This window comes from Giraffa tippelskirchi, chromosome 3 (assembly GCF_054371585.1).
Source record: "Giraffa tippelskirchi isolate mGirTip1 chromosome 3, T2T-mGirTip1v1.2.pri, whole genome shotgun sequence".
In the NCBI taxonomy this organism is placed as follows: Eukaryota; Metazoa; Chordata; class Mammalia; order Artiodactyla; family Giraffidae; genus Giraffa; species Giraffa tippelskirchi.
The window spans coordinates 159,292,556-159,311,285 of NC_137277.1; the positions used below are offsets into that span (position 1 = coordinate 159,292,556).

Here is an 18,730-nt window from a genome sequence, read left to right on the forward strand (position 1 = left end):
TGCTGTTAAGCATCATAAACTGCTTGTAAATTTTGGAGACGAATCTTTTATTGGTCACATCATTTGCACATATTTTCTCCCAATCTGTGGGTTGTCTTTTCATTTTATTGTTTCTTTTGGTGTGTAGAAACTTGAAAGTTCCCATTTGTTTTTGTTTTTATTTCCTTTATTCTTGAATATGTATCAAAAAAGATACTGTGATTTATCTCAGAGGGTGTTCTGCCCATTTTTCTCTAGGAGTTTTATAGTGTCCAGTCTCACATTTAGGTCTTAATCCATTTTGAGCTCACAAAATCAGCTTATAATCATTGTTTCTCAGAAGGGGACATATTTTTCCATAAAGAAAAGAGGCCAACTTCTTGTAGCTGAACTTCAGGAAATTTTATATCATTAAGTGAAAATGTGTCAGGAAAATATAAATCTAGAAAAGGAGGAAGATTCAGAATGTCTTTTATGTATCCATTCATCTTAACAGAAGGTCATGGGAGATTTAGGAGACTCCTCCACAGGTACTCATATCTTTCCAGAACAAGGGAAGGAACAACAGACACTTGTTTTTATTATAAGCCAGGCACCATTCTAAATGATTTCCATATGCTAATCCTTGTTAACAAGAGATGTAGTATAGCATAGTGAAAACCAAACTTCTACGGCTGTTTCTCAACTCTCTTAGGTCCTGACTGTGTAACTTTGTGCACCTGAGTCCTGATCTGTAAAACAGAGATAATAATAGTTCATCCTTATCGATGGGATGAGGATGAAATGATTTAATACATGTAAAACCCTTAGGAGAGTGCCTGGCTCCTATTAAATACCATGTGTGTGTTGTCAGTTCTCATTACAAACAACAGAAGTTGTTATTCAGACTGTCAGGTTACTCTTGGAGGATGGAATGACAGAAAAATTTCTGATAATCAGCAGCAAAATGAAAACTAGGGTAAACTCATATTTGATTTTCATAAGCATTGCTATGTATTGAAGTGTTTAACTTTATACCTTTTAAACTTGGCATAATAAGGTCTGTAAATGTGAAAAAAATGTAAACCTACTAACCAACAAAACAAGTGTTACTGGCATATACTTTGATTTCTTTTAAAATTAAATGTTATCTTGAAGTTTTCATTTGTAATTAGAGTAACTTAATTTTTGAAGGTCTTACAGCAATTCTATTGAAATTTTTTATTAGAATCATTTCCATTGATATTTTAATGCTGATATATATTGATACTTTATGAACTGCTCTTATGAGTATTATATAGTTTATATTTGCTTAAAAATTAGGCTGCCTTTTCTGACAATATGATTTATTAATTTTAAAATTGAAATATATAAGAAAGAGAGTGAGCTGTAACTTTTATTGATGAAAACATTAAAATCTATTTTTTACTTATATTTAATTTTAGTGTGCTTTTTTTTTGAAAGTTGCTCACCCCTGTCCAACTCTTGGTGACCCCATGGACTGTACAGTCTGTATATTTCTCCAGGCCAGAATATTGGAGTGGGTAGCCTTTCCCTTCTCCAGGGGAATCTTCCCAACCCAGGGATCGAACCTAGGTCTCCCGCATTGCAGGTGGATTCTTTACCAGCTGAGCCACCAGGCAGGCCCAAGAATGTTGGAGTGGGTGTCCTATCCCTTCTGCAGTGGGTCTTCCTGAACCAGGAATGGAACTGGGGTCTCCTGCACTACAGGTGGATTCTTTACCAGCTGACCTACCAGGGAAGTGCTTTGTTTAATCCAGATAAAAAGTCATTGTGAAGGACTCAGAAATACTGGAAAATTCAGTGTGGCTTGAGATTTGTTTGAAGAATTTATTGACGTAGTTTTCCAGTCCATTATTTTTATCTCTTTCTAATTTATGATACTCTGATTCTATGAATATTTTTAGAAGCCTTTTTAGAATACAGTTGGAAATTTTTAGACAGTGGCTCAGCTGGTAAACAATACGCCTGCAATGCAGGAGACTTGGGTTCAATCCCTGGGTTGGGAAGATCCCCTGGAGAATGGAAAGGCTACGTAATCCAGTATTGCCTAGAGAATTCCGTGGACTGTGCGGTCCATGGAGTTGTAAAGAGTTGGACAAGACTGAGAGACTTTCACTTTCACATAGACTAAAAATAAAGCTTTTCATGAGTTTGGATTGTGTCAAATAGTAATTTAAGATAACAATTTAAATATTTTGTTTTCAAACTAATGTAATTGTGAGCTACATGAAGAAGAGAAATTAAAAAAAAATTTACATGTATTTACTAATTTGGTAAGATACTTGAATCTAATAACTAAGATTACATCTGTTTTTAAATGTACTAATTTTATTCCATATATTTTGAGATTCAAACTTGACAATATATTTAGAGGTCACTATAACTGAAGCATCTGAAGATGATTATGAATATGAAGAGGTAATTTGTTCATTTTATGTATTTTTTCTGTAAATTCATTACTGTCATTCCTGTGAAATACTCATTTTATTTTTCATTAAACATTTTTTTTTTCTTCAGTGATGCCACGTTTTCAACTGAATGTAGCTAATCACATAGTTAAGAATGAGATCTGAAAATTGTATTTAAAAATTTAGATAGGTTAACACATCTGGCTCTTTTGATTTCCCTGTTAATTGTTTTCAGAGTCAGCTTCTTATCACCTTCCTTATGGATCCATACTAAAGTCTGTCATCTCTGTCTAGCAGGTGTTCCCTGTCATCTACTCTGCTCTTGGCAGGGTTTCCCAGATTCCTACTACCCTCCTGGAACATAGATCCTATGCTTCCTTGCAACCTAGCTATACTTCCATTTAATAGTTACTGTCTCAGACCTTTCCTTTAATTCTTTGTTCCAATGGAACCTATCATTACATCTGAGACTATGAGGACAGAGTCACTCTAAGATGACAGAAGCTGTAAAGGAAACTGTGGAAGCAAGCCTGGAAGTTGCGGTCTGGGCAAGCAGGACAGATTTTTACTACTGGAAAAGTGGAGATACTATTAATACATACCACATGAAATGCATTAATAAATGTAACAGGCTTAAAGCTGTGATCAACACATAAGAAGCATGCAATAAGTGTTCACTTTCATTAATGTCATAATTAGAGTCAATTGCATTCTTCCAACAGCTTAACATTCAGACTTTTTTTTTTTTTAAATAGTAGACTTAATTTACTAGAGATTTGCAGTTGCTAGTAGTTATGGCTACAGTCCATGGGATCACAGAGTCAGACATGACTTAGTGACTAAACAACAAATGGAAAGTAATGGTGGAAAAAATCTGCAATGAGGAGAGAATGGTAGCATTTAGAAGGCCTAGCTTTTTTTTTTAGCAGATTTTTTTTTTTTTCAGTAGACTTGTTAGACTACATTTGCCAGTATAGATAAAAGAAATTGCCCATAGCTAATATCAAGTTATTATAAGTAACACTGAGTGATGTTTATAAGGAAATCAGAGGGCTGCCTACTTGTTAGTTGTTAATTTTTCATAGGTCTTCAGAATGACATAGTGTCTTACATAAAGTATATTTCTTTGATCACTTGTTTTGTGAGGAAAATTTATTATCTAAAATGAAATAAGGTATTTTATATTCCTCTAACTCTTTCTATCTTTATCTTTCTCTGTGATTTAGATACCAGATGACAATTATAGCATTCCAGAAGGTGAAGAAGATCTGGCAAAAGCAGTTCAGTTGGTCCAAGAACAGGCTACAGATACCCAGATTTTGGTGAGAATTTTGAACACAACCATAGCCTACAGTTTAACAGTGATCTTTTCTATGTGAAGTTTTGAAAGTCATTTAAGCTATAAGTTCTTCACTTACTAGATGCAGCTCTATCACCTAATGTCCTTTTCATTTCTATTTCTTTATCATCAAACCTTTACTTTTAGTACATAGTGGTATTTACTCTGCCTTGCATCATCATTTTCCACATGGGGGTCACTTTTGCATGACTTTGCAACAAATGACACTTTCTTTCAGAACTGCCTTTAAGCTCAATGAGGTTTAACCAAGGATTTTCAACACTTGCACAAAATTTGTTATTGTATACATGTACTGCAGTCTATTTTGTAAATATCTGTGTCTTTTAGTTTGTTATGGAAGTATTTAGATCACAGGGAATGCTTGATATATTATGTTTTTATTTCTTATGAGGCCTATGAACTCATTTCACTAGAGAATATGGTGGATGCTTTCTAATTATAATACCACCAATTAACAGTACATAAAATGATGGCTTTACTGTAAAATTGAAAATTCAATTAAAATTGACAGTAATTTAATGATGATATAAAATATTTGTAAAGTGCTACTAATACTAATTAATACTAAAGTCATGCTAGTACTAATTAAGAAGATGGCTTTTCCTCAAAAATGAACCTTCGTGTGAAATGTGAAGGAAATTATTATACTCATATTTAGGTGCCGAGTTGGCTTCCTTAGTGCAAAATAATATGGGATAGACTTCACTGCATATTCTGCCCTGTGTCAGTCCTTCTGTATTTTGTAGATTTCCTCAGTTGAGAAATCCCGTAACTCCTTTCCAACATATCTGTCCATTCAAAATTGAAAAATGCTGAAGAGCAGAATTTCTTGAATACAGGGTTGATTATATTCTAAATGGATGGCTTTAGCTCATAGTAAACTCTGTTCTCTAATGTATCCTATGGATATAGTTCCTTCTCTTGCTGCTGCTGCTTAGTCGCTTAAGTCATGTCCAACTCTGCAACCCTATGGACTGCAGCTTGCCAGGCTTCTCTGTCCATAGGATTCTCCAGACAAGAATACTGGAGTGGATTGCCATTTCCTTCTACAGGGGATATTGTTGACACAGGGATCCAACCCAGGTCTACTGCATTGCAGGCAGAGTCTTTACTGCTGAGATACCAGGGGAGCCCCATAGTTCCTTCTAAGTAGACAAAAAGTGAAGTGTGCTACACAGACTTTTATTAGTCTGTTGGATAGCTCCATGCAGTAATTTATAGGTAAATTTAAAAATTTTGAATGATAAGTAGTGGATAAACATATCAGTTGCAGGGTGTGTATTGCTCATCATATTCCTTCTTGCTTTTTACATCATTAAGTTAGTGAGTGAAAGTCACTCAGTCATGTGAGACTCTTTGTGACCCCATGGACTATACAGTCCATGGAATTCTCTAGGCCAGAATACTGGAATGGGTAGCCTTTCCCTTCTCAAGGGGATCTTCCCTACCCAGGGATCAAACCCAGGTCTCCCTCATTGCAGGCAGATTCTTTACCAGCTGAGCCACAAGGGAAGCCCAAGAATATTGGAGTGGGTAGCCTATTCCTTCTCCAGCGGATCTTTCTGGCCCAGGAATTGAACAGGGGTCTCCTGCATTGCAGGTGGATTCTTTACCAACTGAGCTATCAGGGAAGCTGCATCATTAATTTGAGGAGCATTAAAAAAATACTTTATGTACTACTCATTTATAGCGGTACTTAGTAGCATAGATATGTCTAACACAATGATTGACACATAGTAGGCACTCAATGTATAGCAGTTAAATAAATGAATGGATAAATGAATCATTGAATGAAAAAATTGTGACCCAAAATATAATTGTATTTTTGTATCTGTTATCATGCTAGAAGTTGTTTGTAAATCCAAAGAGAAATCCAAGAAGGGCAATTGGGAAATATACTCAATGTAGTAGCTGTTATATCTTCTGAACTAAGTATCAGTAATTCTCTCATCAATTTCTCAAAAGCTAACTCAAACTCCTAACTTTGCAGGAGTTAACTTTCTAGATTTATGACATATTTATAGCTGATTGACTGTCTTTTAAATTTTTATGTTTTTTTGAGCTCTTTAGAGAAATATTACAATGTAGAAAATTCACAAAAATTTCCTTTAGGCATTTAAATTTAAATATGGATTTATATTGTGATAAGCATTTCAGTTTTATATTTATAATTTGGTTTTTGTTTTTATAGTATTTTGTCTTCAAAAACTAACTCTGAGTTGTGCCATGGGCTTTCTGTTTTCAGAATCTTTATTGTTTATGAAACCAGCTTCCTTTTGTTATGATTTTATTACATCTGTTTATGATCAGCATATATTTTCTTCTATGTTAGAGGATAGTAGTAGTCCCAATTCAATGAGGACTTTTAGAATTTTTATTAAAGTTTGAAAATAAAACATCAACATTACTACTAGGATGTTGAATATATTTGAAATTATTAAAAAGTTGAAATTTGGAAGTAATGTAAATAGCTTTATTTGTTAAAAATTAACAAGGATTATTTATTGAAGAGTTGACATTTAAATGAATTCTTGTAATTTTCTTTAAACCTTGGTAATAACATATATATATATATAAGTATGTATATATATTTGAGAATTGATACATGTTTTATTTTATAAACTTTGAACTTTCTGTTCTATACAATATCAGTTTCCTTGATAGGTACAGTGGTTCTAAACTCTGAAATAAAATATAGTTTTATTATATTTAGAGTGATTAATGAAAAAAATTAAGACGATAGGAAATGTTGTTAATTTATAACGAATATGTGGTTTGGTTATACTGTCAATTGTTTCTTGAAACTGAAGTCTTTTTTCTAAGTATACATGTAAGTAGAAATAAGAATAGACACACACATACACACATATATTCTTTAGAAATATTTGTATGTAATTTTATGAAAAAAAGTCTACTTACATTCAAGCTGGGTTTTCCCCTCTACAGCATGAGCCTTCTTTTTAGCATATTATTGCCATTTGTGGGGGGTAATTCTTTAGCTTTTTTGGTTTTTGGTTTTTTGTTTAGCTAATATTGGAGATGCAGTCTCAAAAGGTCCTTTTTTTTGCCATAATTCTATAATAATATAATTTTTATAAAATTATAATTTTTATCTTTAAAGATGACATTAGCAAGGTTCCTAAATCATGTAATTGTTAAATTTCCTGACACCATCTCTCTACCTCCTCCTTTAAGAATATGAGACATTTCTTTGAAATCGTGTTTGTGGAAGGTTAATTAACTGAACGAAACGACTATACTGTTTAACATATTTATCAGTAGTTCTCAAAGAATTTTAGTCTAAGATATTTTCTGTACATTTATTCAGAAATACTATCAAATATGTAAACATGTGAACATGGTGGGGTTCTAGTAAACTTTATTTATGAGAAAAGTTAACTCACCCCTGACCTAGTTGATAGGCTTATTTATTTCCATTATGAAACAGGAGTACAAGGATGCTCTATTGTGCGTAATTTCTTCCATAGTGTTTCTAAAAATCAAGGCACCAAAACCACATTTCTTTTTATAATGATAATAAGTAAAAGAATTAAACAATCCATACTGTTTTTTCTTTTTTTGAGTGTGTTATGTACTATTGTTAGGGCAAGCTGACCTCCTTATTTTTTTTGGACAGTCCAATCACAGTCTTGTCTGCCTTTGTACTTGCTGATGCTGTATCTGGAACACCTCTTCTCTCGATATATGTTCACATGTCACTTTCTCAATGTAATCTTTCTTCATCATGCTACATACATAGCAGATCAGCTCCACACACATATCTGCTCCATATGTGGCTGTCCCTCACTTCAGCCCTCTGCTTTTATCCCCAGGCACTTAGTATCATTGGCGATACTGTATATTTTTAATTTAGTTAATCGTTTTCTGTCCACATTCACTTGATTATTAGTTGTAAGGACTGAGTCTTGTCTGTTTTCATCTCTGCTTTGTCCCTAGTGATTAAAATAGTTCCTGGACGTAATATTCAACAAAATTGTTTAAAAAGTGAGTGAATGAATGAATGTAAGGCCTAGCTGTACAATTAAAGCTTTTATAATTTTTAAATAAATAATTTCACTTTTAAATTTTAGGAGCAGAAAACAGTCTTTTCTCCAAAGCATACAGTACCTGAAGCAATAGAAGACTTTCTTTGCAATTTCCTGATCAAAATGGGAATGACCAGAACTCTTGATTGCTTTCAATCTGAATGGTAAATAATTAAGTAGATAAATAGTTTTCTAAAAATACTAACATTATTTAACATGTATACTTTTAATTATCTCAAAAGACTTGAGTGACTCAGCTTATGTAAAATGAAAGAGCTGGATAGAAACTTTTTCCATCACTGCCACTGAAACCACAGCACAAACACATACACAATCAGGATATCAATTTCAAAGAAGTTTTAAATTAAATATCTTTTCTAAATACTCAAATTTAAGTGATTCTCAAGAATCAAGAAAATGGAACATCTCTTGGAGTTATACAATCCAGGGATACTTAATGAAATATTAAAAAATATCTTTTACATAATTACAAGTGTATTATTTCCTACATAAGACACATCCTGCTAACAATACTAGTGTGCTTGTTTTACTTAGAATGTAATGCCCTGCTTTTCTCTACTCACACAACTGATTCTTTTTCTATTAATGTCCCTTCATTTATAAGTAAGTGAAATTACATTGTCATATGATACCTACACAAGGCTTTCTTGTTATAACTGAAAATTTTAATAACGTATTGTTATAAAAATCAGTAGGCATACTGTCTTTATTCCTTTGCTATAGCGATAATGTCATCAGGCATATTTTTGGACTCCTAGTATTCTTTAACAAAATATTATTAAATAATTAAATAATTATTTTTTTTAAAAGTCATTGCATATTATAGAAAGAAGGAATAATATGATATATAAAGTGGTTTCTGGTGTTTTGGAGTTCCATCCTATAATAATTTTAAATATAGGCACAATTTGTTAATTTCTACTAATGCAAATTTGATTTAATGTTTATATTTTGCTGTTTTTGTTCGAATCTACAGAGACCATCATATAGAAGTAATCAGTTTCATTATTTTAAATTGCATGTCTAGTGTTAATAAATTTAATGAGGAGAGCCATTTTTCACTAATACAGTTTAAAAAAAAGAGCAGGTTTGATGGTAGAAAAATAATACTCTTCTTATTAAATCTAGAAATTGTGTGAATGATTTTTGTAATAATGTCCCTATGAAATAATTACAAATGTATTAGAGAATATATTCTTGTAAGAGTAGATAGATGATTAATTTGCATTACTAATGAAATGATTAATGTAGTTCAGTTTCCTACTTTTCTTCTAAAGGGTTAGGATATGTAGTGCTTACATGTTTCACAAAAGTGTGAAATGATTCCCTTGGACAAATTTGGTACCCAGTATACTCTTAATTAGGTGTTTGTTGCCATATTATCCTTTTAGATTTAGCAGTTTGAATTGAGATGAAATTTCAGAAAAGTGCAATAGTATTAAGGTTTGTAGAAACTCTAAGTAAGCATATCATTTATTGTAATATTATGATTTTAAAGTAAAATTTGTATAAATATCTCTTCATTATTTGGGTTTAGTAATACTGTGGTTCAAATAATTTTATTCTGATCCCTAGCTGCCAGTTTGTAATGAGATTACAAATTATTTATAACGAGATTATACTGTATTGGATATTTTTATTTCAAATGAAACATGTTTTACTTTGATCAGAAACCTTTATTTGTAATGCATAGTAAGTCTATAGGGATGGGTGCTTAGTCGCTCAGTCGTGTCTGACTCTTTGTGACCCCATGGACTGTAGCCCGCCAGGCTCCTCTGTCCAAGGGGATTCTCCAGGCAAAAATACTGGAGTGGATTGCCATGTATATTATTTTTATAATTTCTTATTATGGGGAAGAACACTTGTAATTTATCATTTCTATAAATTCATTTAGTCTTACAAAAGGTGATGAAACAAGGTTTCCCTCTTGTTGATTTGTAAAACAAACCCACAAAAAGCAAACAAACAAAACTCCAAAAACCAAAACACCTGGGCAGTCGAATTTGACTTATGTTTTTTCATTCTTCAAACAGTAATTACCTTAAGTCCATTAAATCTAGGGTCAGCAAACTAAGACCCTGGGGCCAAATCTAACCTGCCTCCTGTTTTGGTAAATAAAATTTTACTGAAACACAGCCATGCCCTACCTTTTAAGTATTATCTATTTGTCTGTGGTTGCTTTCACACTACTACATATAATAGCAAAGTTAGTCATAACAGAGACCATATGGCCCTGAAAGCTTTTCTTTTCCCTCCAAATTCTAAATGTTTATTTTATGGCCCTTTACACAAAAAAAATATTATACATGTGTCTATATAGATATATGTATATATGTGTGTGTGTGTATATATATATATAAAATATTCTATGAACTATGAAAAGTCTATACCATGGGTTTAGTCAGTAATATTTTTATGACCATTTAGAAGTGCTCTGTGAACAATAATTATTTCCCTGGGGGCAGAACTAAAGTGTTACAATGGAGAAAATATGGTAGTGCATTTTATTTACCCTGACTGAGCATATGTCAACCATCTCCTTTCCTCCTCTGGATTGTTCTGCTGGCTGCTAACAAGGTCAGGGCTCACTCACCCAAAATGTACATTCTTGCCTCTACCTTCTCCTCTTATTACCTCCAACTCACTCCAACTCTTTCCCTTCACAGCCAAATGTTTTTTGTAAAACAGGGACTTTATTTTCTTTCTTTACTCTTTTACAACCTTGTTTCTCTCCAGTTTAGCTTCTGTTTCTGCCATTGCGCTGAAGTTTGGGTGATAATAAAAATGCCATCAAAGGTAATAGTGCAATTATTAATAATATTTAAACTCCAATACTTTGGCCACCTGATGCAAAGAACTGACTCATTGGAAAAGACTGATGCTAGGAAAGACTGACGGCAGGAGGAGAAGGGGATGACAGAGGATGAGATGGTTGGATGGTATCACCAACTCGATGGACATGAGTTTGAGCAAGCTCTGGGACTTGGTGATGGACAGGGAATCCTGGCATGCTGCAGTCCATGGGGTTGCAAAGAGTCAGACATGACTGAGCTACCGAACTGAACTGATTTTAAATTTCTCTTAAATTGTAGAAGAAATTATAAGTTAGTATTCTGTTTCTTGGAGAAGGCAATGGCACCCCACTTAAGTACTCTTGCCTGGAAAATCCCATGGATGGAGGAGCCTGGTAGGCTGCAGTCCATGGGGTCGCTAAGACTCAGACACGACTGAACGACTTCACTTTCACTTTTCACTTTCATGCACTGGAGAAGGAAATGGCAACCCACTCCAGTGTTCTTGCCTGGAGAATCCCAGGGACAGGGGAGCCTGGTAGGCTGCCGTCTATGGGGTCGCGCAGAGTTGGACACGACTGAAGTGACTTAGCAGCAGCAGCAGTCTGTTTCTTTAATTTTCACTACGTAAATATCGCTGCTTTTAGTCAATAAAATTTGGTGTAATACGTAATCACTCAAATGTGGGTAGTGCAGTTACAACTTTTACCACATATTAATTTATTTATGTAACATTTAGTTTAAAGGACTGCATGTCACTTTTTTTCTTACTGAAATAATTTCTTTAGTGATTTTTTTCTGCATTAAATAAAGCCAGTGGCTGAAAGCCAATTTTAAAAAAAAATTAATTTTTTAATTAATTACTTTATAGTATTGTAGTGGTTTTTGCCATACATTGACATGAATCAGCCATGGATTTACATATGTCCCCTATCCTGAACCTCCTTCCCACCTCCCTCCCCATCCCATCCCTCTGTCAATTTTATGGTCAGAAAATCTTTATCGTCCAATACTTCAGTCAGTCCTTATGTCTTCTCTTCTGAGATAAGTATAAACCACATTCCAAATATGGATAGAAAAGTGATTTTATGATTAAATGATATATGTTGTTTTGTAAGTTTTGGCAAGTAGTGAACTGTAGTCCACCAGGCTTCTCTGTCCATGGAGTTCTCCAGGCAAGAATACTGGAATGGATAGCCATTCCCTTCTCCAGGGATTAAATCCAGGTCTCCTCCTTTGAAGGCAGATTCTTTACCATTTGAGCCACCAAGGAGGCCCAAATATCACTTGATCTTGATTCAATTGTCTTGAACTTTTGTATATTCAGCAGGGTTCTCTTGCCCTTTTTTTGGTATCAGATAAGATATATAACACATAACACAAAACATATGACTACTAATGTGTAATATATTAATAAAGCTAAGATGTATAATATGAAAATGCTGAAAATTAAATATTTTAAACTTATATTTAGCTCATCTATAGCAAGGTTTTTAGGGAATTTTGGTTAATAACTGTGTTACTTGAAATGTTTTTTCTATGCTCTGTTTTTTTCTTTAACTATTAATTGCTACATATAACGATTAAAACAAATTATTAACTGATTTATAAATGATTTTCTGATGCACCTTCGTATTTCACTGAGAAAATAGAAGCTCCACAGGTCTTGTTTCCTTTCTACCAACCCACTGCCTCTGATCTCAGCATTCTCCATCTCTGTTGCATGGCTGAGCCATAGACACTGTCATCTGAGGCCATCTCCTCTACTGGATGCTCTCACCTACTCAGTACATGACTCCTGCAGTTGTCCCCTCTCTCCCCTGCACTGTAAAAGATTTCCCTCTCTGCTGAATCACTGCCATGAGCGTAAGATATACAATAATATGTCATGTATTAAAAACATAGGAGAAGACAGAACACCCTGGACTCCACTTTCTCTTCCGGGTCATCCTGATTTCCTAGGCTCTGCTGCTATGGTCTATCTCCTTGAAAGAGTTTGCTGCCACTTCCTCGTTTCTTGCTTTCTCATTGCTACTCTAGTTCCACTTTCATGACTCTGTGTATTTTTGTGTGTGTCTTAGTCACTCAGTTGTGTCCAACTCTTTGTGACTCCATGGACTGTAGCTTGTCAGACTCCTCTGTCCATCAGATTCTCCAGGCAAGAGTACTGGAGTGGGTTGCTAGTCCCTTCGCCAGGGGATCTTCCCAACCCAGGAATGGAACCAAGGTATCCCCCATTGCAGGCAGATTCTTTATCATCTCAGCCACCAGGGAAGCCCCTCCATGAGTCTACTGAAACTTTTTTTCAGTGACTTTACATTGGCAAATTCAGTGGTTGATCCTTCGTATTCTTCCAATTCATTCTCCTTATATCATTTGTCACTGTTATTCACTTCTTACTTCTTGCAGTACTTTCTTCACTTGATCCCTCAGCCACAGTACTCTCCTGTTCTTTCACTGCTTCACTGACCGCTCTCTTTCTTAGTCTCTGTTTGGTAGTATTTCCTCTCTTCCCAATCTCAAAACAGTCCTAGAACTTTCTTACTTTTCACTTTACATTTGCTTCCTAACTGGCCTTTATCCAATCTTGTGACTTTAAAGTGTATCTATTTACTGATCTATGCCAGATTTAAATTTCATGTCCTGACTTTTCCCTTAACTTTTGATGTGTACTTACAATGTTTATTTTCACTTAATTGCCTAGCAGACATAGTACATTTAACATGGATAGAAACAGTTCCTTGCTTTCTCTAAACACCAGATTCCTACTGCATTTGTTCCCATTTCACTAAATGTCTGTCCGTGGCTCAGCCAAAAACCTTGGAGTCATCCTTGATTTTCATTTTTAACTAAAACATGATATCTGATCTGTAAGTAAATTCTATTGGCTTCATCTTCACAGCATGTCCAGAAGGGACCCATTTCTCACAATCTACTGCTACCAACTTTTGTCTAATACCAATATCTCTCCTGAACTCTTGCAGCCGACTCTCTGCTTCTACTTTTTATTCTCTAGAGTCAGTTTCTTCAGCGAGATGGTAGATGAACCCTTATTAAACATAAATCTGTTCAGCATCTCTTGTCTCTCAAAGCCTTCCAATGACTTTAGTCTAATTCACAGTAAAATCACATTCCTGTTTCTGGCTCCCTGCTGTCTTTCCTGACTTATTTCTCACCACTCTTTTTCCTGCTCACTTAGTTGGCTCCATTTCCAGATACTCCAGATGTACTGACTTTTTGCTTTACATTCTACATGTCAAACACCTTCTTATCTCAGGGCCTTTACACATATTTTTCTGTCAGCCAAGAGTGCTTCTATCCCACATATCCACATGGCTTAGGCTCTCTTTTCCTTCAGGTCCCTGATCAAATAGTCAGTTATACTTTCTCTGGCCGCCTTAGATAAGATAACACATCACTCTCTACTTTAGTGTCTGTTTTTCTTATCTCGCTTTAATTCATAGAATGTGTCACCATCCATACTAGAATGGAAACTCCATTAGATAGGTAGAGACTTAGACATTTTTGTTAATTTCACCAGTGTCTGGACTAGTGCCTGGAGCATAGGAACTGTTAAGTTATATTTTATGCACCATGATGATATTAATACTTAGCATTTCATTTATAAAATATATTATGACTACTGACATTTTAGTTTAAAAAGTAACATTGCAACTTATTACTATAAATATTCCCTTACACTTAACTTTTTGAAATGTACATAAGTTAAACCAATTTAGTAGAAAGAAACAATATGAAGTATTTTGTTTGATTTTATCCTAGGTATGAGTTAATACAGAAGGGAGTAACTGAACTTAGAGAAGGTGGGATTGTTCCAGATGTCTACACTCAGAACATGCTTTTAGAAAATGAGAACAAAACTTTGAAGAAAGATTTGAAGCAGTATAAACAAGCAGCTGAGTATGTTATTTTTTAATGACTTTTTTTTTTTTCTATTTTGGACTAAATGAAAATAAGGCTTGAATTCGCTACCGTGTGGATGGTGGTTAATGCACCAGACCTTTAGTTCTGGAGAACTGAATTATATGTCAATTCTAGTTGAAAAGAATGTGAAAGGCTTCACCAGCAACTTAATTGAACAGATGAGCAGAACACTCACACCTGTAATTCACCATCAAGAGTGTGATGAGCGGGGTTGTGCAGGAGGTTGTTAATTTGCTACGTAACATTTGCTACCTGCAGGAACCCAGGTCTCCTGCATTGCAGGAGGATTATTTACCAGCTGAGCCACAAGGGAAGCCCAAGAATACTGGAGTCGGTAGCCTATCCCTTCTCCAGTGGATCATCCCAACCCAGGAATTGAACCGGGGTCTTCTGCATTGCAGGCAGATTCTTTACCAACTGAACTATGAGGGAAGCCCAGTTCTTTTCACTTTGACTTTCATTTGCTTCCTTACGTATTTTGAAAGTCATATGGTTTGTGCAAATCTTATCCCGTGAGAGTAAGTTGATTTCTGAAATAATAATAAAATTATAGAAAAACTAGAGGAAGAAAAAACCCCATGGACTGTAGCCTGCCAGGCTCCTCTGTCCATGGAATTTTCCAGGTAAGAATACTGGAGCAAGTTACCATTTCCTTCTCCAGGGGATCCTCCCAACCCAGGGATTGAACCCACGTCTCTTATGTCTCCTGCATTGGTAGCCAAATTATTTACCCACTAGTTCCACCTGGAAGCCCCAGTGTTCTCTTAGTAGAGGAATTTCAGTATTTGAAAATTCCCCCCAAAACTGTTATTTTGTAATTTTGTAGCATGAATTTAGGAGAAGGCAATTGCACCCCACTCCAGTACTCTTGCCTGGAAAATCCCATGGACGGAGGAGCCTGGTAGGCGGCAGTCCATGGGGTCGCAAAGTCGGACACGACTGAACGACTTCACTTTCACTTTTCACTTTCATGCATTGGAGAAGGCAATGACAACCCACTCCAGTGTTCTTGCTTGGAGAATCCCAGGGACGGGGGAGCCTGGTGGGCTGCTGTCTATGGGGTCGCGCAGAGTCGGACACGACTGAAGCGACTTAGCAGCAGCATGAATTTATGCACAGTGCAGAAACTTAACAGAAAGCAAATATCTCTGCAGGTTTCTCTAATTCTAAAATTAATGAAAGACAAGCAATTTTTTGGCAAACAGATTTAGATAAATGGGCAGTGTTATTCTGACAAAGACAAATATGTGAATGTGTTGACTTGAGGTGAATCTACTCATCTAAGACAATGTTAGATGAAAAATCAATACTTAGATATGGAATAGAGACAGTTTATGCTTTGTTCATTAATTTTTATTGAACATTTAAAGAGGGGTTTCTCTTTCTGTTAAAAGAATCATATTAAAACAAAAAATTAGATAAACAGAACTACCATATAGGAACATAGTATTTGTAAGAACTTTGTAAAAAAAGCTTAAAGAAACAAGACTGTATTGCAAATGGAAGGAAACATTTAAAATAAGCTTCTACTTTTGAAAGGTGGCAGTATCACTGACAGAATGGACATGAGTTTGGGTAAACTCCGGGAGTTGGTGATGGACAGGGAGACCTGGCGTGCTGCAATTCATGGGGTAGCAAAGAGTTGGACACAACTGAGCGACTGAACTGAGCTGAAATAAAAATAATGTGTATGATTGTTTATTCAGTCATTATATTCACTTGTAGAATTGTATTTTGCAAGTTATACAAATTTCATATTATCTGTGTGTGTGTGTTAGACACTCAGTCATGTCTGACTCTTGTGATCCCATGGATGGTAGCCTGCCAGGCTCCTCTGTCCGTGGAATTCTCCAGGCAGGAGTACAGGAGTGGGTTGCCATTTCTTCCTTAATCATATTATCTATGCATATACTATTTGGAGTTTTGGATAGAAGTGTATGATGATCCACAGAATGATGCTACTAGAGCCAGCCTCCTCTCTATTCTCAGTTGCACTTCTCAGAAGTGGTTTGCACTCTTGGCTCTGACACTCACTGTGATTCTGTATAGATGCCTAATGGATGCACTGGGAGTTTGACACAGCAGATTTTTCAGAGTGCTGCCTGGCATACTGTTTCAGATCTTGACCTCCTTTGAATTATTGCTTGAGTTTGCTAATTTCTTTTGAATAGATAGAGCCTTTTTTCTGCAGTGAGATTTGTCCCAGTAATATGAAATAATATTTTTTTACTGGTTCTTTATTGACTATTATATTTAATAACTATAATCAAAATGATACAACCTATTACCTGTGTAAATTATTAACTTAATGTCAAAAAGCATGATTCATGTAGATATCACTCAAGTGAAATCTATCTCTTATTCATGTTTACTAAAATATCAGGTTAGTAAATGTTTTTAAGATTTACATGTATTTACTAAAATATAATTTTAGTTTCAGTGGTCTTATATTATCTCTCAAATCGATCTTACTCAATAGAATTAAACTTACACAAATTAGAAAAGGAAAATATTTATTTAGTTTAATCTACCTGACATGGAAAGTCTGAAGGAAAGCTGCTTGATCCTTTATAAATGCTTAACATTTATATCATTGAATGAGTATTAAGCACATTTTGCTTCACAGCCCTTTTTGATGACACCTATTTCCTGTTTTGTTGGATGCATTCTCAGAGAATGGAGACTGACATTTTGTACAAAATTCCCAAAACTACTTCTGTCATGCTACAAGTTTGCCCCAAACTGTAAGTCTCATCACACAAGTTTTTTTTTTTTTCTTTTTTAAGAGATAGAGGGCATTTATTGGAAAGCACTGGAGTAGCCACAGATTTGAAGAAAGTTTCTTCCCATACATCTTTCTTCCCATAGATATATTTGTATAGAAAGGCCCCGAGAGGGAGGCTTGCTTGCATTTCACACAAGGCCCCACACTCTTTCCTCTGGTCCTGGCCTTGGCTGGGCGTTCATCTTCACAGTTGTGTCCTCTAGCTCCAACTTCAACAGTCTGAGCCGGGGACCTTATTGGCTTGGATCACACAGACATCTTGGATCAGACCCTCATCCTTGGGTCTTAGTTTTCTCATAAATGGATAGGTAGGGGTAAATGTCTGAAGATTCACAAGGTTGTCGCGTTCTATAGGAGACATGTCCTTTCATTCTGTATCCCTTAATGGTCTGTTGGAGATAGACCTCATAGCACATGACACACACCACACAGCAGGTCTCCTTACATGTGTGAGAATGCGTCTGTCTCTTCCCCAACATCCATTACAGCCCTGATCCACCGAGAACTGAATTCCACGGCATTTCTCAGGATCCTTGAGTCCTGGGCCAAGCCCTGGATTGGGAAAGACTTTTTTATGACGCAGACGAGGTCGGGGAGATTTTTCTGCAAAGGCGTATCACACAGGTTTTTCAGTTTGACTTGTGAGGATGTTTTCCCAGTAACAATTAAGTGTTAAATATGGGATTCTCTTTAAGGAGTTTACATTAAAGTTTACTTTTTTAAGATTAAGCCTATTTCTTAAAGCAAGATGAATATAGTGTCAAATGCTAATAATAATAATTAATATTTAATATGTAAAAAGAGGTTACAGATGTGTTTTATATTATCTTGATTAAAATGGTAGCATTTAGTGATATATCTGGAAAAATCAGCAAAATCATATAAGTATAAGCTTAATATTTATCTAGGGGAAATTTCCCATGGAAAGAGTACTGTACTAAAAGTTCAAATACCTGGCTTCCAATATTCTGCTACTTATTAACTCAGTTTCCTTATTGTTATACTGGGAATAATTATGCATAATATTATTAACTCCTAGGGAGTAATGTGATAATTAAACAAGACAGTCTACATTAAAGAGCTGTGTAAATCACAAAGTGCTTTGAAAATGTCAGCTATTATTATCAATATCTCTAAAGACGGTCATCCCTAGATCTTTAAAAATTATCACATCATTATTATTTTTGAAATCGGCAATGATGAAGCATGAGGAAGAAATGAAAAGGGAACATATTTCACTGTAAAATAATTGAGTTGCTATAATTAAAAAAGAAATTGTATTTTTCTCTGTTCTAAGCAATGGCAGTTTTAGAACAGAGGCTTTCCCTTATTTGCTGCAAATGTAGATTATCTTTTAAGATGTAAAATTTGGTGTATGGTATATCTGTATG

General features: G+C 35.1%; 1 protein-coding gene across 7 annotated transcripts in view; it reads left to right on the forward strand.

The window, feature by feature from the left end:
* The window catches only part of SPAG16 (sperm associated antigen 16), a 981,998-nt gene that overhangs the window by 16,924 nt on the left and 946,344 nt on the right, over positions 1-18,730 (forward strand). For 4 of the 7 annotated variants that reach the window (XM_081583025.1, XM_081583028.1, XM_081583030.1 and 1 more), the window contains exons 2-5: positions 2,354-2,400; positions 3,617-3,712; positions 7,842-7,960; positions 14,393-14,530. In XM_081583025.1, coding sequence (XP_081439151.1) covers positions 2,354-2,400; positions 3,617-3,712; positions 7,842-7,960; positions 14,393-14,530 — 400 coding nt within the window. The remainder of the gene's footprint in view (positions 1-2,353; positions 2,401-3,616; positions 3,713-7,841; positions 7,961-14,392; positions 14,531-18,730) is intronic. The other 3 variants (XM_081583026.1, XM_081583029.1, XM_081583031.1) reach the window with 2 other exon arrangements.